This window comes from Salvelinus alpinus, chromosome 7, assembly GCF_045679555.1.
Source record: "Salvelinus alpinus chromosome 7, SLU_Salpinus.1, whole genome shotgun sequence".
NCBI classification, from domain to species: Eukaryota; Metazoa; Chordata; class Actinopteri; order Salmoniformes; family Salmonidae; genus Salvelinus; species Salvelinus alpinus.
Genome location: NC_092092.1, coordinates 64,137,931 through 64,162,363, shown reverse-complemented (window position 1 = coordinate 64,162,363; position 24,433 = coordinate 64,137,931). Strand labels below are relative to the sequence as shown.

General features: G+C 43.9%; 1 protein-coding gene across 1 annotated transcript in view; it reads left to right on the top strand.

Moving 5' to 3' along the window:
- The window catches only part of LOC139581468 (5-hydroxytryptamine receptor 4-like), a 146,698-nt gene that overhangs the window by 71,227 nt on the left and 51,038 nt on the right, over nucleotides 1-24,433 (top strand). Inside the window, exons 4-5 of the mRNA XM_071411254.1 lie at nucleotides 2,499-2,699; nucleotides 11,798-11,951. Of these exons, the coding sequence (XP_071267355.1) occupies nucleotides 2,499-2,699; nucleotides 11,798-11,951 (355 nt within the window). The remainder of the gene's footprint in view (nucleotides 1-2,498; nucleotides 2,700-11,797; nucleotides 11,952-24,433) is intronic.

The following is a 24,433-nucleotide window of genomic DNA, read 5'->3' as shown; positions in this document are numbered from 1 at the left end:
GGGAGACATGTGGAGTTAGAGAGAGTGACAGTATTCCATAGGGAGAAATGTGGAGATAGAGAGAGTGACAGTATTCCATAGGGAGACATGTATAGTTAGAGAGAGTGACAGTATTCCATAGGGAGACATGTATAGTTAGAGAGAGTGACATTATTCCATAGGGAGACATGTATAGTTAGAGATAGTGACAGTATTCCATAGGGAGACATGTGGAGTTAGAGAGAGTGACATTATTCCATAGGGAGACATGTATAGTTAGAGAGAGTGACAGTATTCCATAGGGAGACATGTAGAGATAGAGAGAGTGACAGTATTCCATAGGGAGACATGTGGAGTTAGAGAGAGTGAAATTATTCCATAGGGAGACATGTATAGTTAGAGAGAGTGACAGTATTCCATAGGGAGACATGTAGAGTTAGAGAGAGTGACAGTATTCCATAGGGAGACATGTAGAGATAGAGAGAGTGAAATTATTCCATAGGGAGACATGTATAGTTAGAGAGAGTGACAGTATTCCATAGGGAGACATGTGGAGTTAGAGAGAGTGAAATTATTCCATAGGGAGACATGTATAGTTAGAGAGAGTGACAGTATTCCATAGGGAGACATGTAGAGTTAGAGAGAGTGACAGTATTCTATAGGGAGACATGTAGAGTTAGAGACAGTGACACTATTCCATAGGGAGACATGTAGAGTTAGAGATAGTGACAGTATTCCATAGGGAGACATGTAGAGTTAGAGAGAGTGACAGTATTCCATAGGTAGACATTTTAGAGTTAGAGAGAGTGACAGTATTCCATAGGGAGACATTTTAGAGTTAGAGAGAGTGACAGTAATCCATAGGGAGACATGTAGAGATAGAGATAGTGACAGTTTTCCATAGAGAGACACGTTCTCTGTCACTCTCTCTCTCTCTCTCTCTCTCTCGCTCTATCTCGCTCTCTGTCTCCCTCTCTCTCTCTCCTACTCTCTCTCTCTCTCTTTCTCTCTCTTCATCCAGTCACTGGTTCAACAGACATTTTGCCTAATTAATGAAATAAGCATCTACTTAACAATGTGATTATTTTAAATTAACTCTGCAACTTGTCCAACTATTTACTTTTTTCACAACTGCCAACAGTTTAAATCCAAAACATTGACAGCAAATACATATTGACATAGCTGTTATAATCTGAAGTACTTAAAAGGGCCACGAGATGTATTTTGATAGATTACATAAAATCCTTGAAAGATACCACCAGTCTGGTAGTTTACTGGTAAACCTTCAACGTTTCCAGTAATATACCCTCCCTTTGACAAGATGATATAGCTTTTTATGTTTAAAAATTCAGATTTATTACCTTTGCATCAATGCAAACATGATCTTCCATTCATTCGATAGTCCATCCAGTTTTGAGTCAAAGCCAGTGGAGTAGAACATGTTTTATATGTTCTGCTCAACATGAAAGCATGTTGTTAACAGACAGCTGTATAACAACTTTTATTGCATGTTTTAGTGAAATGACAACGTGATTTGATTGGACAGCCGTTAGATGTTCTCAGTCAGTTATTTTTAGCTGAGCGGGCTCTGAGCGGTGGCCTCACCCAGAGTTGTATTAGTCATTAATGGCCCATGGCTCTGGTCTATATCAAATAGACTGAGAGGGGGGACGCCGCCACACCAGAGGCTCACCCGGTGGCTCTACATCAATGATTCTCTCATTCTCGTTCTCTCATTCTCTCGTTCTCTCGCTCTCTCGCTCTCTCTCTCTGATTCTTTCTCTCTGTCTCTCTCTCTCCCTCCCTCGTCTCTCTCTCTTTTCTCTCCTTCTCACCTCTTCTTATTTCATATATTTTGCTCCCTGAGTCTCATACAGTTATCACAAATATTTACTGCAAGGTGACGATTTAAAGTGTTTACAGTGAATGCTTATACAGTACTGTTCCATAAATATGGTGAATGTGTTGTCATGGATGTGTTATGAATGTGTTGTCATGGGTAACAGGTCCTTCAAAAATGGTTGTTGTTTAGTACATACCTCAGTACAGACTCTGACATGCCTATACAATGGTATGTTTATGTGTATTTACCATTAGTCGACAGTATGCTCTTTTCAGTGTGTTCTGAATTATTTCATATTTTTTTCACAGTATGCCTCCAACATACTGTCGCCATCGGATGAAAACCTCATCTCCAAAACAGAAACTTTTCAGGAAATAGATAAAAAGGCCACATTTTTCCATTAATGAACATACAACTACGAAACTTCAAAAGCTACAGTATTTTGAATAAATGTTTTTGGTCCTATAGTCATGAAATGTTCAGAGTACATTGAGGGGTTACGGCTTTCATATAGCCTACGTCTGTCTGTATTTTTTGCAAAAGTAGAGTTAGGAGGTTTTCATCCAACAGCGACGATACATTCTACCACATGATACACCTATGATTCAAGTGAACAATGGCAATCATATTTAGATATATAGTCAATAAGATACTTCTCATTCCACTTCTCCCCCAGAAAAATCAAGACCAATTACTTCATAGTATCGCTGGCCTTTGCAGACCTGATGGTGTCGGTGCTGGTGATGCCGTTTGGTGCAATCGAGCTGATCCACCAGAACTGGATTTATGGAGAAACCTTCTGCCTGGTCCGAACATCTCTAGATGTACTGTTGACAACTGCCTCCATATTACACCTGTGTTGCATAGCCTTGGACAGGTGAGCACCGCTGCTGAACACCTGGCTTGGAAAGATACACATAGTCAACATGTAGTCAGGAGATTTAGTATTCAATTTATACTAACACTATCAACCTATCAATACATTTTAACATGCTATTTAATGAACTGATTTATGATGGCACTTCCTGTAATTGACTTTACCAAGATGCCGAGGGCTACTGTATGAGACCAGCTTTATGATAACATAATACGTCTGCTGGGCTCACATACGAACACCTCCCTACATGTTCCAGTTTCCCAATGCGTCAGCTCTTCCACCAGACCAGTGTGTTCTTGGTCTTGTCTTGCTGCAAAAGACGAAATTGTAGTTTTATTCAATGATGTGGATGGAGAGCAAAACTTGTGCAGAGTGTGTAAGTAGCACTAGTAACTGACTGGCTGCAGTGTGGAGAGACACAATGTGCCATAAATTAAATGATTTAGATGTAGTTTCCTGTGTAGTGAAGACCCTCTTTAATTATCATCCCTATTGACCACATTAAAATGATTAATGAGTCTGATGATGAAAGCGAATGGGAAATGTAGAGAGAACGCGTTTAAAGAATTACAGGACTAATATGCTTTAATATATTAATCAATGCATTAATATGTGTTGTAAAAAGCTGCTGGGAAAATCATGGTTTTACGTGAAATGGTGGATAACATGTCAGCGTAATAGCTGCATGGTCAATCTGACGTCTGCATTGGCCGTGCAGCATTTACGGTGATACGGCCTAAGCGGAAGTCAGGGCATTCATACTTGTTGTGCTTCAAGGAGCAGTGCAGACCTGTTGAGCAGAGCTGTTGTCAAGGAATTTGTCAAGGAAGTGAATTTGTGTTTATACAGGACATCCCGCCCCCACCTACTTTCAACCAATCATGTCAATGCGAAGCTATACAGAGCCATCCACATTTTTACAACATTTGTGTGGACGCGGCGATGTGGTACAGAGCTCAATTTGGCCTCTGCATGCCTCCGGAGGCTCCACAATTGGTCACACCCTCCATATGGAGCCTCTGACCACACACCCAGATCAAGCATAAATTGGCTTTTCAGGATTCTAACCATACACAACTATAGGATGCATGACTTCCACTGCATTGCAGAGTAGCTAGTTCGTTCAAAGTGCTTTCCATGCTGAGCTAAGTATTAGTGAATTCTATCAACAGAGGGGGCCTGATTACGACAGCTGAGCTCTGAATGCACCAATAGATAGGATTGCGTCACTCCGTCCCCTGCAGTTATTATTATGAAAGCAATGTTACATTAATAATGGTTCTTACCGGGGTCATAGGGCCAGACAGTAGGACGGAGAGAGAAGAGAGAAAGAAAAAGAGAGGGAGAGAGAAAAAGAGAGGATTTAGCCTTTTCCTCTGTTTCTCTCCCTCTCTTGTTTTTTTCTCTCTCTCCACCTCTCCCCTTAGCCCAGAGAAGAGAAGTGTTTTAAGTGTAAACCACTGACAGCTCTTCAATTAAATGTTAGTTTAAACCACTGACAGCTCTTCATTAATGTTAGTGGAAGATGGAAATTTGCCGTCCGATTCTACATATTTCTGGGAGAGCCACACCATTCCCTAGAGACGACACCATTCCCTAGAGACGACACCATTCCCTAGAGACGACACCATTCCCTAGAGACGACACCATTCCCTAGAGACGACACCATTCCCTAGAGACGACACCATTCCCTAGAGACGACACCATTCCCTAGAGATAGGAGTGTATATGAAAAACATTTGTGTTTAAGATGAAAATTGGATTTTATTATTTACGAATGAATGGTGAGATGTTCCATTTATTCATTGTTTCGTTCCTCAATGCTCAGTGAAGGGAAGTACGTTTTCCTGTACGTTACACACCTCCAGTGTGTGGATTAATAGTTGCGTGCGTCAGACACTAGAAGTTCCAGTAAGCTACGACCGCTAGCAGACAGTTATTACAATCATGAATCTAGCAGGAGGCTCATTTTTGGCTATTTCACAACCCATTTACCATTGCAAGTGTTTACAATGAGGAAGAAACATGCAACAGAAATGGTCTCTCGCCTGCCAGTCCTTTGGGCAGTCACTTAGTTAGTGCATAAAACAAGTTTAGCTATGTCAATGGTGTAAAACATGGACTGCCCTGAATCCAAATGGCTCTGTCATCTCATATTTCCAATCTGCCCCTCAAACTTTTAATGTTCAAATTCTATTCGTCGGTGTTTTAGAAAGTGTGGTGTGTTTATTGTAGGTTGGAGCCATTGTGTTGTTCTCCAAATGGTCTTCTCGTCCTTCTTGTTGTGTTTTTTTGTAGAGGAATTTCAATGAGCCATCAAATGATTTGGGGTCTTGCAGTTGAATAGTAGATGAATGTTATCAGTTCACACATCCCTGCTCTCTGTGCTTCACTGTATACTATTAGTCTCGCGTTTTTGCACATGCTCAGACAGCCATACTCTTTCTAGAACAATGGCGATCGTGCATAAAGATGGCAAAATTCAGATATGTCATTGTTTTACCGCTATCCACTGACGGTGTGCAACATGCTTCAATGTGCCAGTAAATCAGCACAAGCTACTTTTACATTTTTTCAAATTGCCAGCTCCAGCTAGAATTGGGATCATGAATACTGTGCTAATGCCAATAATGCCAAAAGAGTAATGGAGAGCAATGTATAATACAGAAAATGCATGTCCGCTGTTGCTTTGACAAGATGAAGAATCACAGTCATTTTTCAGAGATTGGCCGTGTAACATTACTTTTTGAATATGCAAATTGTATCGTTCCTCCTCGTTCCTCCTAAAAAAACAATATACCTTGTACTTTATTATCGATACGTAGTCTTTCTAGTACCACATATTACTGTGACAGTAAGGCCTTGACATTGGCCAAGAGAAGAAAGAGAAAAGCTTCAGGACATACAGCCATTCATTTGTCTGTGAGGGAATACCAACTAAAAGGATTCAAAATATCTACAGTGAATGCTACACTCCTAGAAAAAAGGTTCCAAAAGGGTTCTTCGGCTGTCCCCAAAGGAGAACCCTTTTTGGTTCCAGGTAGAACTCTTTTTTTTCTAGATAGCACCTTTTTATCTAAGAGTGTAGAAAGACTAATGTGTGTTCTTAATGGAGCGGTCGTCCAGTAAATACTGTATCTCTGTACCAGATCAATAGAAAGGCAAGATGAACAGTACTGTTTAGCTGTCACGTTCCTGACCTTATTTCCTTTATTTTGTCTTTGTTTAGTATGGTCAGGGCGTGAGTTGGGGTGGGCATTCTATGTTATGTGTTTCTATGTTGGGTTCAATGTATTAGCCTGATATGGTTCTCAATTAGGGGCAGGTGTTTTACGTTTCCTCTGATTGAGAACCATATTAAGGTAGCGATCGCAGGATTTCTGGACATGGGAGGAAATTCTGGACGGTAAGGGACCCTGGGCACAACCTGGAGAATACCGCCGCCCTCGTGAAGAGCTGGAGGCAGCTAAAGCCGAGAGGCGGTGGTATGAGGAGGCAGCACGGAAGCGAGGCTGGAAGCCTGTGAGTCAAGCCCAAAAATGTATTGGGAGGGGGCTACAAGGGAGTGTGGCGAAGTCAGATAGGAGACCTGCGCCAACTCCCCGAGCTTACCGTGGAGAGCGAAAGTACGGGCAGACACCTTGTTATGCGGTAAAGCGCACGGTGTCTCTTGTACGTGTGCATAGCCCGGTGCGGTACATTCCAGCTCCACATATCGGCCGGGCTAGATTGAGCATTAAGCCAGGTGCCATGAAGCCGGCTCAACGCGTCTGGTCTCTAGTGCGTCTCCTCGGGCCGGCATACATGGCACCAGCCTTACGCATGGTGTCCCCGGTTCGCCAACACAGCCCAGTGCGGGTTATTCCACCTCTCCGCACTGGTCGGGCTTCGGGGAGCATTCAACCAGGTAAGGTTGGGCAGGCTCGGTGCTCAAGGGAGCCAGTACGCCTGCACGGTCCGGTATATCCGGCGCCACCTCCCCGCCCCAGCCCAGTACCATCAGTGCCAACACCACGCACCAGGCTTCCTGTGCGTCTCCAGAGCCCTGTTCCTCCTCCACGCACTAGCCCTGTGGTGCGTGTCTCCAGCCCATCACCACCAGTGCCTACACCACGCACCAAGCCTCCTGTGCGTCTCCAGAGCCCTGTGCGCCCTGTTGCTGCTCCCCACACTAGCCTTAAGGTGCGTGTCCTTAGCCCGGTACCACCAGTTCCGGCACCACGCACTAGGCCTACTGTGCGCCTCAGCCGGCCAGAGTCTGCCGTCTGCCCAGAGCCGCCTGCACTATCCGTCTGCCCAGAGCCGCCTGCACTATCCGTCTGCCCAGAGCCGCCTGCTCTATCCGTCTGCCCAGAGCCGCCTGCGCTATCCGTCTGCCCAGTGCCGCCTGCGCTATCCGTCTGCCCAGCGCCGTCTGAACTGCCCGTCTGTCCTGAGCCTTCACAGCCGCCCGTCTGTCCTGAGCCTTCAAAGCCGCCCGTCTGTCCTGAGCCTTCAAAGCCGCCCGTCTGTCCTGAGCCTTCAAAGCCGCCCGTCTGTCCTGAGCCTTCAAAGCCGCCCATCTGTCCTGAGCCTTCAAAGCCGCCCGTCTGTCCTGAGCCTTCAAAGCCGCCCGTCTGTCCTGAGCCTTCAAAGCCGCCCGTCTGTCCTGAGCCTTCAGAGCCGTCCGTCAGAGAGGAGCCGCTAGAGCCGTCCGCCAGACAGGAGCCGCTAGAGCCGTCTGCCAGACAGGAGCCGCTACAGCCGTCCGCCAGACAGGAGCAGCCAGAGCCGCCCGCCAGACAGGAGCAGCCAGAGCCGCCCGCCAGACAGGAGCAGCCAGAGCCGCCCGCCAGACAGGAGCAGCCAGAGCCGCCCGCCAGACAGGAGCAGCCAGAGCCGCCCGCCAGACAGGAGCAGCCAGAGCCGCCCGCCAGACAGGAGCAGCCAGAGCCACCCGCCAGCTATGACCTGCCAGTGCCGTCAGCCAGCCATGACCTGCCAGTGCCGTCAGCCAGCCATGACCTGCCAGTGCCGTCAGCCAGCCATGACCTGCCAGTGCCGTCAGCCAGCCATGACCTGCCAGTGCCGTCAGCCAGCCATGACCTGCCAGAGCCGTCAGCCAGCCATGACCTGCCAGAGCCGTCAGCCAGCCATGACCTGCCAGAGCCGTCAGCCAGCCATGACCTGCCAGAGCTGCCCCTCAGTCCGGAGCTGCCCCTCAGTCCGGTGTTGCCCCTCAGTCCGGTGTTGCCCCTCAGTCCGGTGTTGCCCCTCAGTCCAGTGTTGCCCCTTAGTCCGGTGCTGCCCCTTAATCCAGTGGGGTTTATATGGAGGGTGGCCGTTAGGAGTAGGCCACGGAAGCGGGGATTGACTATGGTGGGGTTGGGACCACGTCCAGAGCCAGAGCCGCCACCGTGGACAGATGCCCACCCAGACCCTCCCCTATAGGTTCAGGTTTTGCGGCCGGAGTCCGCACCTTGGGGGGGGGGGGGGGGGGGGGTACTGTCACGTTCCTGACCTTATTTCCTTTATTTTGTCTTTGTTTAGTATGGTCAGGGCGTGAGTTGGGGTGGGCATTCTATGTTATGTGTTTCTATGTTGGGTTCAATGTATTAGCCTGATATGGTTCTCAATTAGGGGCAGGTGTTTTACGTTTCCTCTGATTGAGAACCATATTAAGGTAGGCTGTTCTCACTGTTTGTTTGTGGGTGATTGTTTGCTGTGACTGTGTTTGTTCACCTCACGGTACTGTTTCGTTTCGTTCGTTCGTTTGTTCCTGTTCGTGCGTTCATTGTTTTATGTGTTCTCATGTTCAGGTCTGTTAACGTCGTTTATTATTTTGTAGTTTGTTCAAGTGTATTTTCGTCTTCGTTATTATTATTAAAATTATGATGGATTCAACCTACGCTGCATATTGGTCCGATCCTTGCTCATCCTCAGACGAGGAGGAGGACGAGCGTTACAAGCTAAGAGTGGTGTATTTAAAAAGGGAAAGAATGCGCAGTGACCCTGAATGGAAAATCTGTTTCTCATAGAACAGGGTTGAAATAAAGTGTTCGTAGTTAACGTTTTGGTCTCTGCTCTTACAGCACAGATGTCTGCTTTTCATTTGCCTTCAGGTTAATTTCTCCGTAATGTACATTTGTGCGGTGCCAGCAGACCTTGGAATTGAGTTTTACACAAGTTCCTATAAGGCCCCCCCACTGGGCGCAGACGTCAGTTCAACGTCTAGTTTTGATTTACATTTGGTTGAGTTGTGAATTCAGGTTAAAAGTTGGGTGAAAAAAATACTAAATGTCCTTACGTTGATGACTTTTTGCAAATCCATTCAGTTAATTCAACATCCTCACATAGATTTTGGGGGTTGAAATTATGTCTAAATAACGTTGATTCAGCCAGTTTTTGTCCAGTGGGCCTTTTCCAGCGTAAGACCAGAAGGAACATTTCAAATGAATGATGGATTGTTAAAATTATTAAATCCGAATTACGAACAACAGAATTCTGGATCACATGGAATTGAAGTACCTGGTTTGTTGATCCATCTGTTTTCCATTGAGGTTCTGTTGTACGTCCTTTAAGTAGCTATTGGTGGCCAAAGTTAGCTTAATAAGCCAGGTGAACAGATGTAGAAGGTTGGCCTGGTGTCAACAAACCACACGGCTGCTGTGCTTCTGGCCTTCTGACAGACAGAATCGGTTATGGCTAGGTGAGACAAGAAGCAGCACAGTACACAACCATGCTCCATCTAACCTAGACTCACAAACATGTTATTAATGAAGTCATGCTGTTTCAGAGCCATAATACACTCATTACTCAAGCGATACAGGGCAGGCTCACAAGACATCCTCGTCTTCTGAAAACCTGAGTACAAAACTGATGGAAGATGCCTCTCTGAACTTGGTAAACTGGCCTGGGACTATTTTCTTTCTGATGTGTCAGCTTTGTGCAGCAGTCCGACTGATCAGGTGGTCTCCTTATTATTGATGTTGTTAACAGTTGGTGGCTCCAGTTCCGTTGACCTGCAATGAAATATGAAATGCCCTCACTAACATCTCTCTGAGTCATGAAGGGTGACAGAGAGAGTAAGCATAGTAGTGCCTTGAAAACATGGTGGGCTGTGGTGCTGTGGTACAGTGATACAGACTGCAATGGGCTGTGGTACAGTGATACAGGGTGCAATGGGCTATAGTACAGTGATACAGGGTGCAATGGGCTGTGGTACAGTGATACAGACTGCAATGGGCTGTGGTACAGTGATACAGGGTGCAATGGGCTGTGGTACAGTGATACAGGGTGCAATGGGCTGTGGTACAGTGATACAGGGTGCAATGGGCTGTGGTACCGTGATACAGGGTGCAATGGGCTGTGGTACAGTGATACAGGGTGCAATGGGCTGTGGTACAGTGATACAGGGTGCAATGGGCTGTGGTACAGTGATACAGACTGCAATGGGCTGTGGTACAGTGATACAGGGTGCAATGGGCTGTGGTACAGTGATACAGGGTGCAATGGGCTGTGGTACAGTGATACAGGGTGCAATGGGCTGTGGTACAGTGATACAGGGTGCAATGGGCTGTGGTACAGTGATACAGGGTGCAATGGGCTGTGGTACAGTGATACAGGGTGCAATGGGCTGCAATGTGCGGCAATGGGCTGTGGCACAGTGATACAAGCTGCAGTGGGCTGTGGCACAGTGATACAGGCTGCAATGGGCTGCAGTGGGCTGTGACACAGTGATACAGGCTGAAATGGGCTGCAGTGGGCTGTGGCACAGTGATACAGGCTGAAATGGGCTGCAGTGAGCTGTGGCACAGTGATACAGGCTGAAATGGGCTGCAGTGGGCTGTGGCACAGTGATACAGGCTGAAATGGGCTGCAGTGAGCTGTGGCACAGTGATACAGGCTGAAATGGGCTGCAGTGGGCTGTGGCACAGTGATACAGGCTGAAATGGGCTGCAGTGAGTTGTGGCACAGTGATACAGGCTGAAATGGGCTGCAGTGAGCTGTGGCACAGTGATACAGGCTGAAATGGGCTGCAGTGGGCAGTGCTGTGGCACAGTGATACAGGCTGCAATGTGCTACATCAGGCAGCCCCAGTCTTGCCATGAGAAATCACGGTGTGATGAACCCATTCCAGGAATGTAACACCGAGGCCAGGGGCAAGCGACTACAACAGGGAGGTCCGTTCTGGAAGAGAGGGAAAGTAGTCTTCTCCTTTTGACAACAACCATAGGAGTTGGCAAGACAGAACAGATCTGAGACCAGGCTATGCAGAGAGGGAGAGGTTTACCACTTTATAACCATTGTGTATCAAAGCTGACATGACAACCTGGGGACCAATACCCACCACCGGGCAGCCACCGCCGTGATCATGTTGACTATTCATGTGATGTTTCAGCTAATCCCCATCCATTGTGGAGGATTGCCTCTGTCATTTTACACAGTGAAATGGTGTCGACGTACGCAAGAAATTATCGATATCAAGGTTTTTTTGTTTAGTGGAATAGGAATTAATTGAACTGTCAAACGTCAACGATCAGTTAAATACCACTCAGAAAGCAATCCCGTCGACAATGAGAGCTTCGACCTGGTTGCTGTGTGTTCGCGTTTCCATAGTAACCTGAAGTCCCTGAAAGAGGAAGAGCAAGTCAAGTGAGGCCTCTGGGACATTAACCTCTCAAGCCCCACAGACAGAGGGTTCAGCCAAGTCAAGTAGCAATTTGTGACTGACGCCATTTCAGGGAGTTTTTTTCCCGTTGTAAATAATTTAATGATCATGAAAAGTACACTCTAATATCACTTTCCCAGAAAAGAGGTAGAGATGTTTGATGTTGAAAATGTCCAAGATTAAGCAAATCCCTCAGCTACGCTCTGAACATGATAAACACAGCTTTAAAAAGATCTGATAGCAACATCAAACCCTTTGAGATCACAAATATACCTTTTATCTGTGTTTCTCACAAGGATCATGTGGTTTTAACAAGGTGTCAATTTCACGTGCAAGATACACTTGTTGACCCTGATTTTGTCCGCTGAAAGAAAAGCTTGCATTAAATATAATCATATCTATTTCCTCTATGGAATCTTCCTTAGAAGTGTTTTCTCTTCTTCTCTAGGTACTATGCCATCTGCTGCCAGCCGCTGGTCTACAGGAAGAAGATGACTTCACTGAGAGTGGCTCTAATGTTAGGAGGATGCTGGGTAATCCCCACCTTTATATCCTTCCTACCCATTATGCAAGGATGGAACAGTATTGGAATAGACCATTTGGTGAGTTAAAACTGTTTTCTGTCTTTATGTGTGTGTACACTGCGAATATTTGACACACCATGCAGTAAAACAAGGTAAAATTAAACGTGTTGTTTTGACTGTGCTACCTATATTGTAACTAATTCCATATGATGTCAATGACACCTTCACACAACCAAAAGGGTTTTAGTATAGATCTGTTCCATGTGCTTAGGGCACATGCTACGTGTTTCAGAGGATCACCTCCCAGCAGACTGAGATTGAATCTGTGTCTAGGATATGATACTGAAGCAGTAAAGCCCACCTCCAACTGCTGCTCATATGAAAACAATGGTTGAAGCAGTAAAGCCCACCTCCCACTGTTGCTCATATGAAAACAATGGTTGTAGCAATAAGGCCACCTCCAACTGTTGCTCATATGAAAACAATGGTTGAAGCAGTAAAGCCCACCTCCAACTGCTGCTCATATGAAAACAATGGTTGAAGCAGTAAAGCCCACCTCCAACTGCTGCTCATATGAAAACAAAGGTTGTAGCAATAAGCCCACCTCCAACTGCTGCTCATATGAAAACAATGGTTGTAGCAATAAGGCCACCTCCCGCTGCTGCTCATATGAAAACACTGGTTGAAGCAGTAAAGCCCAACACCAACTGCTGCTCATATGAAAACAAAGGTTGAAGCAATAAGCCCACCTCCAACTGCTGCTCATATGAAAACAATGGTTGTAGCAATAAGGCCACCTCCCGCTGCTGCTCATATGAAAACACTGGTTGAAGCAGTAAAGCCCAACTCCAACTGCTGCTCATATGAAAACAAAGGTTGAAGCAGTAAAGCCCACCTCCAACTGCTGCTCATATGAAAACAAAGGTTGAAGCAGTAAAGCCCACCTCCTGCTGCTGCTCATATGAAAACAATGGTTGTAGCAATAAGGCCACCTCCAACTGCTGCTCATATGAAAACAATGGTTGAAGCAGTAAAGCCCACCTCCAACTGCTGCTCATATGAAAACAATGGTTGAAGCAGTAAAGCCCACCTCCAACTGCTGCTCATATGAAAACAATGGTTGTAGCAATAAGGCCACCTCCAACTGCTGCTCATATGAAAACAATGGTTGTAGCAATAAGGCCACCTCCGACTGCTGCTCATATGAAAACAATGGTTGAAGCAGTAAAGCCCACCTCCAACTGCTGCTCATATTAAAACACTGGTTGAAGCAGTAAAGCCCACCTCCAACTGCTGCTAATATGAAAACAATGGTTGTAGCAATAATGCCACCTCCAACTGCTGCTCATATGAAAACAATGGTTGAAGCAGTAAAGCCCACCTCCCGCTGCTGCTCATATGAAAACAATGGTTGTAGCAGTAAAGCCCACCTCCAACTGCTGCTCATATGAAAACAATGGTTGAAGCAATAAGGCCACCTCCCGCTGCTGCTCATATGAAAACAATGGTTGAAGCAGTAAAGCCTACCTCCAACTGCTGCTCATATGAAAACAATGGTTGAAGCAGTAAAGCCCATCTCCAACTGCTGCTCACATGAAAACAATGGTTGAAGCAGTAAAGTCCACCTCCAACTGCTGCTCATATGAAAACAATGGTTGAAGCAGTAAAGCCCACCTCCAACTGCTGCTCATATGAAAACAATGGTTGAAGCAGTAAAGCCCACCTCCAACTGCTGCTCATATGAAAACAAAGGTTGAAGCAGTAAAGCCCACCTCCTGCTGTTGCTCATATGAAAACAATGGTTGTAGCAATAAGGCCACCTCCAACTGCTGCTCATATGAAAACAATGGTTGTAGCAATAAGGCCACCTCCGACTGCTGCTCATATGAAAACAATGGTTGAAGCAGTAAAGTCCACCTCCAACTGCTGCTCATATGAAAACACTGGTTGAAGCAGTAAAGCCCACCTCCAACTGCTGCTCATATGAAAACAATGGTTGTAGCAATAATGCCACCTCCAACTGCTGCTCATATGAAAACAATGGTTGAAGCAGTAAAGCCCACCTCCCGCATGCTGCTCATATGAAAACAATGGTTGAAGCAGTAAAGCCCACCTCCAACTGCTGCTCATATGAAAACAATGGTTGAAGCAATACGGCCACCTCCCGCTGCTGCTCATATGAAAACAATGGTTGAAGCAGTAAAGCCCACCTCCAACTGCTGCTCATATGAAAACAATGGTTGAAGCAGTAAAGCCCACCTCCAACTGCTGCTCATATGAAAACAATGGTTGAAGCAGTAAAGCCCACCTCCAACTGCTGCTCATATGAAAACAATGGTTGAAGCAGTAAAGCCCACCTCCAACTGCTAATCATATGAAAACAATGGTTGAAGCAGTAAAGCCCACCTCCAACTGCTGCTCATATGAAAACAATGGTTGAAGCAGTAAAGCCCACCTCCAACTGCTAATCATATGAAAACAATGGTTGAAGCAGTAAAGCCCACCTCCAACTGCTGCTCATATGAAAACAATGGTTGAAGCAGTAAAGCCCACCTCCTGCTGCTGCTCATATGAAAACAATGGTTGTAGCAGTAAGGCCACCTCCAACTGCTGCTCATATGAAAACAATGGTTGTAGCAATATGGCCACCTCCCGCTGTTGCTCATATGAAAACAATGGTTGTAGCAGTAAAGCCCACCTCCCATCACTGCTCATATGAAAACAATGGTTGAAGCAGTAAAGCCCACCTCCCGCTGTTGCTCATATGAAAACAATGGTTGAAGCAGTAAAGCCCACCGCCTGCTGTTGCTCATATGAAAACAATGGTTGAAGCAGTAAAGCCCACCTCCCGCTGCTGCTCATATGAAAACAATGGTTGAAGCAGTAAAGCCCACCTCCAACTGCTGCTAATATGAAAACAATGGTTGAAGCAGTAAAGCCCACCTCCTGCTGTTGCTCATATGAAAACAATGGTTGAAGCAGTAAAGCCCACCTCCCGCTGCTGCTCATATGAAAACAATGGTTGAAGCAGTAAAGCCCACCTCCAACTGCTGCTCATATGAAAACAATGGTTGAAGCAGTAAAGCCCACCTCCAACTGCTGCTCATATGAAAACAATGGTTGAAGCAGTAAAGCCCACCTCCAACTGCTGCTCATATGAAAACAAAGGTTGTAGCAATAAGCCCACCTCCAACTGCTGCTCATATGAAAACAATGGTTGTAGCAATAAGGCCACCTCCCGCTGCTGCTCATATGAAAACACTGGTTGAAGCAGTAAAGCCCAACACCAACTGCTGCTCATATGAAAACAAAGGTTGAAGCAATAAGCCCACCTCCAACTGCTGCTCATATGAAAACAATGGTTGTAGCAATAAGGCCACCTCCCGCTGCTGCTCATATGAAAACACTGGTTGAAGCAGTAAAGCCCAACTCCAACTGCTGCTCATATGAAAACAAAGGTTGAAGCAGTAAAGCCCACCTCCAACTGCTGCTCATATGAAAACAAAGGTTGAAGCAGTAAAGCCCACCTCCTGCTGCTGCTCATATGAAAACAATGGTTGTAGCAATAAGGCCACCTCCAACTGCTGCTCATATGAAAACAATGGTTGAAGCAGTAAAGCCCACCTCCAACTGCTGCTCATATGAAAACAATGGTTGAAGCAGTAAAGCCCACCTCCAACTGCTGCTCATATGAAAACAATGGTTGTAGCAATAAGGCCACCTCCAACTGCTGCTCATATGAAAACAATGGTTGTAGCAATAAGGCCACCTCCGACTGCTGCTCATATGAAAACAATGGTTGAAGCAGTAAAGCCCACCTCCAACTGCTGCTCATATTAAAACACTGGTTGAAGCAGTAAAGCCCACCTCCAACTGCTGCTAATATGAAAACAATGGTTGTAGCAATAATGCCACCTCCAACTGCTGCTCATATGAAAACAATGGTTGAAGCAGTAAAGCCCACCTCCCTCTGCTGCTCATATGAAAACAATGGTTGTAGCAGTAAAGCCCACCTCCAACTGCTGCTCATATGAAAACAATGGTTGAAGCAATAAGGCCACCTCCCGCTGCTGCTCATATGAAAACAATGGTTGAAGCAGTAAAGCCTACCTCCAACTGCTGCTCATATGAAAACAATGGTTGAAGCAGTAAAGCCCATCTCCAACTGCTGCTCACATGAAAACAATGGTTGAAGCAGTAAAGTCCACCTCCAACTGCTGCTCATATGAAAACAATGGTTGAAGCAGTAAAGCCCACCTCCAACTGCTGCTCATATGAAAACAATGGTTGAAGCAGTAAAGCCCACCTCCAACTGCTGCTCATATGAAAACAAAGGTTGAAGCAGTAAAGCCCACCTCCTGCTGTTGCTCATATGAAAACAATGGTTGTAGCAATAAGGCCACCTCCAACTGCTGCTCATATGAAAACAAGGGTTGTAGCAATAAGGCCACCTCCGACTGCTGCTCATATGAAAACAATGGTTGAAGCAGTAAAGTCCACCTCCAACTGCTGCTCATATGAAAACACTGGTTGAAGCAGTAAAGCCCACCTCCAACTGCTGCTCATATGAAAACAATGGTTGTAGCAATAATGCCACCTCCAACTGCTGCTCATATGAAAACAATGGTTGAAGCAGTAAAGCCCACCTCCCGCATGCTGCTCATATGAAAGCAATGGTTGAAGCAGTAAAGCCCACCTCCAACTGCTGCTCATATGAAAACAATGGTTGAAGCAATACGGCCACCTCCCGCTGCTGCTCATATGAAAACAATGGTTGAAGCAGTAAAGCCCACCTCCAACTGCTGCTCATATGAAAACAATGGTTGAAGCAGTAAAGCCCACCTCCAACTGCTGCTCATATGAAAACAATGGTTGAAGCAGTAAAGCCCACCTCCAACTGCTGCTCATATGAAAACAATGGTTGAAGCAGTAAAGCCCACCTCCAACTGCTAATCATATGAAAACAATGGTTGAAGCAGTAAAGCCCACCTCCAACTGCTGCTCATATGAAAACAATGGTTGAAGCAGTAAAGCCCACCTCCAACTGCTAATCATATGAAAACAATGGTTGAAGCAGTAAAGCCCACCTCCAACTGCTGCTCATATGAAAACAATGGTTGAAGCAGTAAAGCCCACCTCCTGCTGCTGCTCATATGAAAACAATGGTTGTAGCAGTAAGGCCACCTCCAACTGCTGCTCATATGAAAACAATGGTTGTAGCAATATGGCCACCTCCCGCTGTTGCTCATATGAAAACAATGGTTGTAGCAGTAAAGCCCACCTCCCATCACTGCTCATATGAAAACAATGGTTGAAGCAGTAAAGCCCACCTCCCGCTGTTGCTCATATGAAAACAATGGTTGAAGCAGTAAAGCCCACCGCCTGCTGTTGCTCATATGAAAACAATGGTTGAAGCAGTAAAGCCCACCTCCCGCTGCTGCTCATATGAAAACAATGGTTGAAGCAGTAAAGCCCACCTCCAACTGCTGCTAATATGAAAACAATGGTTGAAGCAGTAAAGCCCACCTCCTGCTGTTGCTCATATGAAAACAATGGTTGAAGCAGTAAAGCCCACCTCCCGCTGCTGCTCATATGAAAACAATGGTTGAAGCAGTAAAGCCCACCTCCAACTGCTGCTCATATGAAAACAATGGTTGTAGCAGTAAAGCCCACCTCCTGCTGTTGCTCATATGAAAACAATGGTTGAAGCAGTAAAGCCCACCTCCCGCAGCTGCTCATATGAAAACAATGGTTGAAGCAGTAAAGGCCACCTCACGCTGCTGCTCATATGAAAACAAAGGTTGAAGCAGTAAAGCCCACCTCCTGCTGCTGCTCATATGAAAACAATGGTTGTAGCAGTAAGGCCATCTCCAACTGCTGCTCATATGAAAACAATGGTTGAAGCAGTAAAGCCCACCTCCTGCTGTTGCTCATATGAAAACAATGGTTGAAGCAGTAAAGCCCACCTCCTGCTGTTGCTCATATGAAAACAATGGTTGAAGCAGTAAAGCCCACCTCCTGCTGTTGCTCATATGAAAACAATGGTTGAAGCAGTAAAGCCCACCTCCCGCTGCTGCTCATATGAAAACAATGGTTGAAGCAGTAAAGCCCACCTCCAACTGCTGCTCATATGAAAACAATGGTTGAAGCAGTAAAGCCCACCTCCAACTGCTGCTCATATGAAAACAATGGTTGAAGCAGTAAAGCCCACCTCCTGCTGCTGCTCATATGAAAACAATGGTTGTAGCAGTAAGGCCACCTCCAACTGCTGCTCATATGAAAACAATGGTTGTAGCAATAAGGCCACCTCCCGCTGTTGCTCATATGAAAACAATGGTTGTAGCAGTAAAGCCCACCTCCCATCACTGCTCATATGAAAACAATGGTTGAAGCAGTAAAGCCCACCTCCCGCTGTTGCTCATATGAAAACAATGGTTGAAGCAGTAAAGCCCACCGCCTGCTGTTGCTCATATGAAAACAATGGTTGAAGCAGTAAAGCCCACCTCCCGCTGCTGCTCATATGAAAACAATGGTTGAAGCAGTAAAGCCCACCTCCAACTGCTGCTAATATGAAAACAATGGTTGAAGCAGTAAAGCCCACCTCCTGCTGTTGCTCATATGAAAACAATGGTTGAAGCAGTAAAGCCCACCTCCCGCTGTTGCTCATATGAAAACAATGGTTGAAGCAGTAAAGCCCACCTCCAACTGCTGCTCATATGAAAACAATGGTTGAAGCAGTAAAGCCCACCTCCTGCTGTTGCTCATATGAAAACAATGGTTGAAGCAGTAAAGCCCACCTCCCGCTGCTGCTCATATGAAAACAATGGTTGAAGCAGTAAAGCCCACCTCCCGCTGCTGCTCATATGAAAACAATGGTTGAAGCAATAAACGCCACCTCACGCTGCTGCTCATATGAAAACAATGGTTGAAGCAGTAAAGCCCACCTCCAACTGCTGCTCATATGAAAACAATGGTTGAAGCAGTAAAGCCCACCTCCTGCTGTTGCTCATATGAAAACACTGGCTGAAGCAGTAAAGCCCACCTCCTGCTGTTGCTCATATGAAAACAATGGTTGAAGCAGTAAAGCCCACCTCCCGCTGCTGCTCATATGAAAACAATGGTTGAAGCAGTAAAGCCCACCTCCAACTGCTGCTCATATGAAAACAATGGTTGAAGCAGTAAAGCCCACCTCCCAACGCTGCTCATATGAAAACAATGGCTGGAAGTGAAAGCTCAATGAAAGGAATTGGCTGACTGATACTGTGTGATGATGATGCTCAAATGAAACAATAGGGAGTCTGCATCGAAATGTCAGACCCAATTCTACTATGTACCAACCCAAAACAAATGGACTGGGGGAGAGAGTGATGTAATGAAAAGTATTGGTAGAGATGGGGTAACCCTGTCTATGTCTATCATAATCATGAACTGGGGAATGGGATGAATATATTTAAAAACAGAACAACACAGACCCTGAAAAACTGGTTTTGTTAGATGTGTTTAAATGGAGGACATAGTATCTCTCTTTCTAATAATACTGTTTGTGTGACCAATAAACTTTGATTCAAATTTTTTAATACAGCACATCTCTGATCTTGTCAATAGCAAAGGATTTTATTTCATCATAATAGTACATTACAGTATATATCGTACTTTATATCTTTCTACTTTACAGACATACATTTTCATTATGTAATTCTCAAAATCTGTAGTAGATAAACCAACATGCATCTAAAATTGACGAGCAGATTATGAAGGCTTTATAAAGCGTTCATAAAGCCTTCATAGACACTACATAAATGTGTTACAAATTATCTGTAACCATATGACATGCTTTATAAAGGGTTCATAAAGATTTTCCATGTTCACAACAATACTTAAACCACATCAGGGGACGACTTTTGAAGTCTGTTTAGTGTAGTTGCCGTTTAATTCAGTGCACATGCTCTCAATGTTGTTTGGTTAGAGGTTTGTCTGTAGCACAGTAAGAGGACATGTGGTGATTATGTATTCCGTATACAATGATTTGAATTTGAGTGAAAGTTCAGCAACACTCCATATTATTCAGAGCCCCATGAAATGACACCATATATACATTCTACTGAGTATTCCCTACAATGGTTGTATTGCGGCACCCAGAATAGTTTTTGCTCTATAAGCCAATATGTATTCCAAATACAGTAATTCACATTGGGGGCATTTTTATGACCTTGTAGCATGCTTTAAACCCCTAATTTAATGCAAAGGTCACTTACATATGAACAAATATAAATCATTGTTAATATTTAGAGAATTATTTTTCATTTATCATACAGGTTGTTGACACTTTTACACTATTGCTTGGGGGACTTTTATTTAGAAAGTTTCCGAAATTCCGTGACCCAGAATGACTTTTTTAGTGTTGCTGACGAGACGCTGCTCATGTGATGCGTTCGCAAATCAAATGGCCAATTGTGGTGCCAACCGGACAGCAAAAAACAAGTAAGTTAACCTTTATTTATTGCAATTGAAATTTGTTTGTTGTAAAGTGTTTACTTAGATTAAGCTACCTCAGTCGTTATTTCAAATAATTTCCGTGACTTCACAGCAATTACTAGCTATCTGAAATGTAGCTAGCTAGCAGACTCCGCTACATAAAAATAAATTTAGATGCATCCACATATCATAGTCATTTCATGAGATTTTTAAATGAAAGAGGAATATAATAATACGAATCGAATGGAGTTTCCCATCTCCCCATTTAGAGTTTCAGCACAGCACAGAAATGCCCTTATCCAGATGGTGTGACAAAGGCATTTCCTAACAGACTGGCTAACTTTCTTTGTTGTTACTTTTAAGGTTAGAACCAACCAAGACAGACAAGAACCATTCGTCTGCCAGCTCAGGGACAAGCTACACAATTCACAGTCCTGTGTAATGTTCAATGTAATTGCATTGCTGGACTTTTTTAAACTTAATGTGTAGTAAAAAATAAATTAATTAATTAAAGGAAATATATGTTTTAAACATGTCTTTAATGTTTATTTGTTTTAGCTGTTTTAGTGTTAATACATTTGTGTTTACATCATTAATCCTTTATGTATGTTATGAATGACGAAAGGTGTCTGACCTTATAGTAAGTACACTGTCATATGTGACTCGTTTCAGGAAACTAGGCGTATGTTGCGGGTCACTACTTCACAGGAGAGCCCCTTGAACATAAACTTTTTTAAATGATTATCAAAATAAGTTTTTGGACAGAAATGCCTTCTGGAACGTGAACTTTCATGTGCCTTAATAACAAACTTGTATGCCATCTGTAAATACAAATAAAATTGTTAAATTACGAGCCTAGTTGGTTTAGCCACAGATAAACCTTTGCGCTACCCATGATTGGCTGAGATAATGAATGCGCTGGACATGCCGAGAGATGAGTTTGGATTGGTGCGGTATAGCACGCTTCTGTCTATTTAAGCTGGTCAGTATGTATTGGTAATACTTTCTAATGCAGCTTTTTTTAAATATATATTGCGTTGTAGATCTAGCTAACGTTAGCTTGCTGGCTCGCCAGCTAATGTTACATGTATGATCTTATTATTCGTATCTCAAAGCCATTTTCTTTGCTAGCTAACATTGAACCTGGTTGGTTAGCTACCTGCAGATTCATGCAGGGTAGTAACGTCATTAGTTGGGATTATGGTTCACTGTTTAGCTAGCTAGCTACATGTCTTAACAAAAGACTCCACTATGCAAGTAACCATTTCAATAGAAATGTTGATAGACGTACTGTAGCTGGTAAATTGCGCAGAATTACAGACAAATTTAAGAACGCTCAACACGCGTTGAATATGGCCGGTGTCAGTAAATGTTGGCAAAAAATAGCAAATTGTTTCCAGCAGCACAGTTGCAGTCACCAACGCTCTAGATAACATAAAAACAGCCTAACCAGCTCTGCTAGGGCGAGGAAAATGGTCAGTGAGCTGTTTGTTCATTTGTGTCTGGAAGTAGCTAGGAAGCTAGCCAACTCTAGCCAGTTAGCTTCGGTGATTGAGCACTGTTAGGGCAGAATGCTAGGATCAAACCTTAAAGACATGGGTGGGACTAAAGCTTAAGAGGGTGTGAACGATGCTGAATGGGTGTAGACAAAGAAGAGCTCTCCAGTAGGTACCAAAACGGGTAAAGGCCATTTTCTCAAAAGTGAGGTTACTAGTTCATCAACTTTCAAAGTATAATTACTTTCCCATTGTTCCTCAAATGCAGTGTATGTTATACCATTTTGTAGCTCTGTGTCTCTGCTTTTATCCAATGTAAAAAACACAATTTCAAATTGTACTTTATCAAGGCAGTTGAACACATCCATAAAGAGATTTATGGATGTCTTATAAATGACCGAAGGCGTCTCACTTTAAATTAAGTATTACAGGACACAATTGTAAAATGTATTTTAAAACCTCTAAAATGTAACTACATGTAATCTAAAATGTAATCTATGCAATCATCAAAAGTAATTATTTATCACTAGTAATGCACTAGTAATGCTGCATACTCAAAGAAAGGTTAAAATATCACCTTTCTGGTAAAAATAGTTATAAATTGCTGAGGTGTAGTCACTTTTGAGGACACAAGCTCAAGTGCACAGTACAATTATGATACAAATATTTTTTATTCTACAAAACAGTATGAATAAGTCTTGAAATTACTTCAATTATTTCTAAATACACTACCAGTCAAAAGTGAAATAACACATGTGGAATCATGTAGTAACCAAAAAAAGTGTTATACATATCCAAATATATTTGGGATTTGAGATTCTTCAAATAACCACCCTTTGCCTTGATGACAGCTTTGCACACTCTTGGCATTCTCTCAACCAAGCAACCGGAATGCTTTTCCAACAGTCTTGAAGGACTTGAAGGAGCGTCACTCCATCACTCTCCTTCTTGGTAAAATAGCCCCTACACAGCCTGAAGGTGTGTTGGGACATTGTCCTGTTGAAAAACAAAGGATAGTCCCACTAAGCCCAAAGCAGATGGGATGGCGTAAGGCTGCAGAATGCTGTGGTAGCCATGCTGATTTAGTGTGCCTTGAATTCTAAATAAATCACAGACAGTGTCACCAGAAAAGCACGCCCACACCAAATACACATGCGGAGATCATCCGTTCACACACACCGAGTCTCACAAAGACACAGAGGTTGGAACTAAAAGTCTCCAATTTGGACTCCAGACCAAAGGACAGATTTCCACTGGTCTAATGTCCATTGCTCGTGTTGCTTGGCCCAAGCAAGTCTCTTCTTCTTATTGGTGTCCTTTAGTAGTGGTTTATTTGCAGGCCTGATTCACACAGTCTCCTCTGAACAGTTGATGTTGATATGTGTCTTTTACTTGAAGAATGTGAAGCATTTAGTTGGGCTGCAATTTTTGAAGCTGGTAACTCTAATGAACTTGTCCTCTACAGCAGAAGTAACTCTGGGTCTTCCTTTCCTGCGGCAGTCCCCAAGAGAGCCAGTTACATCATAGCACTTGATGGTTTTTGCGACTGCACTTGAAGAAACTTTCAAAGTTCTTGACATGTTCTGTATTGACTGACCTTCATGTCTTAAAGTAATGATGGACTGTCGTTTCTCTTTGCCTATTTGAACTGTTCTTGCCATAATATAGACTTGGTCTTTTACCAAATAGGGCTATCTTCTGTATACCACCCCTACCTTGTCACAACACAACTGATTGGCTCAAACGCATTTAGATGGAAAGAAATTCCACAAATTAACTTTTTAGAATTTTAGAAGGCCTGTTAATTGAAATGCATTCCAGTTGACTACTGTACCTCATGAAGCTGGTTGAGAGAATGCCAAGAGTGTGCAAAGCTGTCATCAAGGCAAAGGGTGGTTATTTGAAGAATCTCAAATCCCAAATATATTTGGATATGTATAACACTTTTTTTGGTTACTACATGATTCCACATGTGTTATTTCATAGTTTTATTTCATAGACGTCTTCACTATTATTCTACAATGTAGAAAATAGTAAAAAGAAAAAAGAAACCCTTGAATGAGTAGGTGTTCTTGTAACGGCTTTCGTTGGTGGAAGGAGAGGACCAAAACGCAGCGTGGTAAGTGTCCATTTTAATATAAAAACTGAACACTACAAAAATACAAAATAACAAAGTGAATGAACAAACGAAAATCGAAACAGTCCCGTATGGTGCAGACACAGGAAACAACCACCCACAACCAAAATGGGGAAAACAGGCTACCTAAATATGATTCTCAATCAATCAGAGACAACGATCAACAGCTGCCTCTGACTGAGAACCATATCAGGCCAGACATAGAAATACAACAATATAGAAAACAGAACATAGACTACCCACCCCAACTCACGCCCTGACCAACCTAACACAAAGACATAAAAAGAAACTAAGGTCAGAACGTGACAGTTCTAAAACTTTTGACCGGTAATGTATACTATAATACAATTATAAAACAACTAACTATAAGATGTCACCTTCCTTAAAACTGTAAAAATACTCTTCATCAAAACGTCTGCCCCCATCGCTGCTTTAGCTTGGCTTCCTCATTT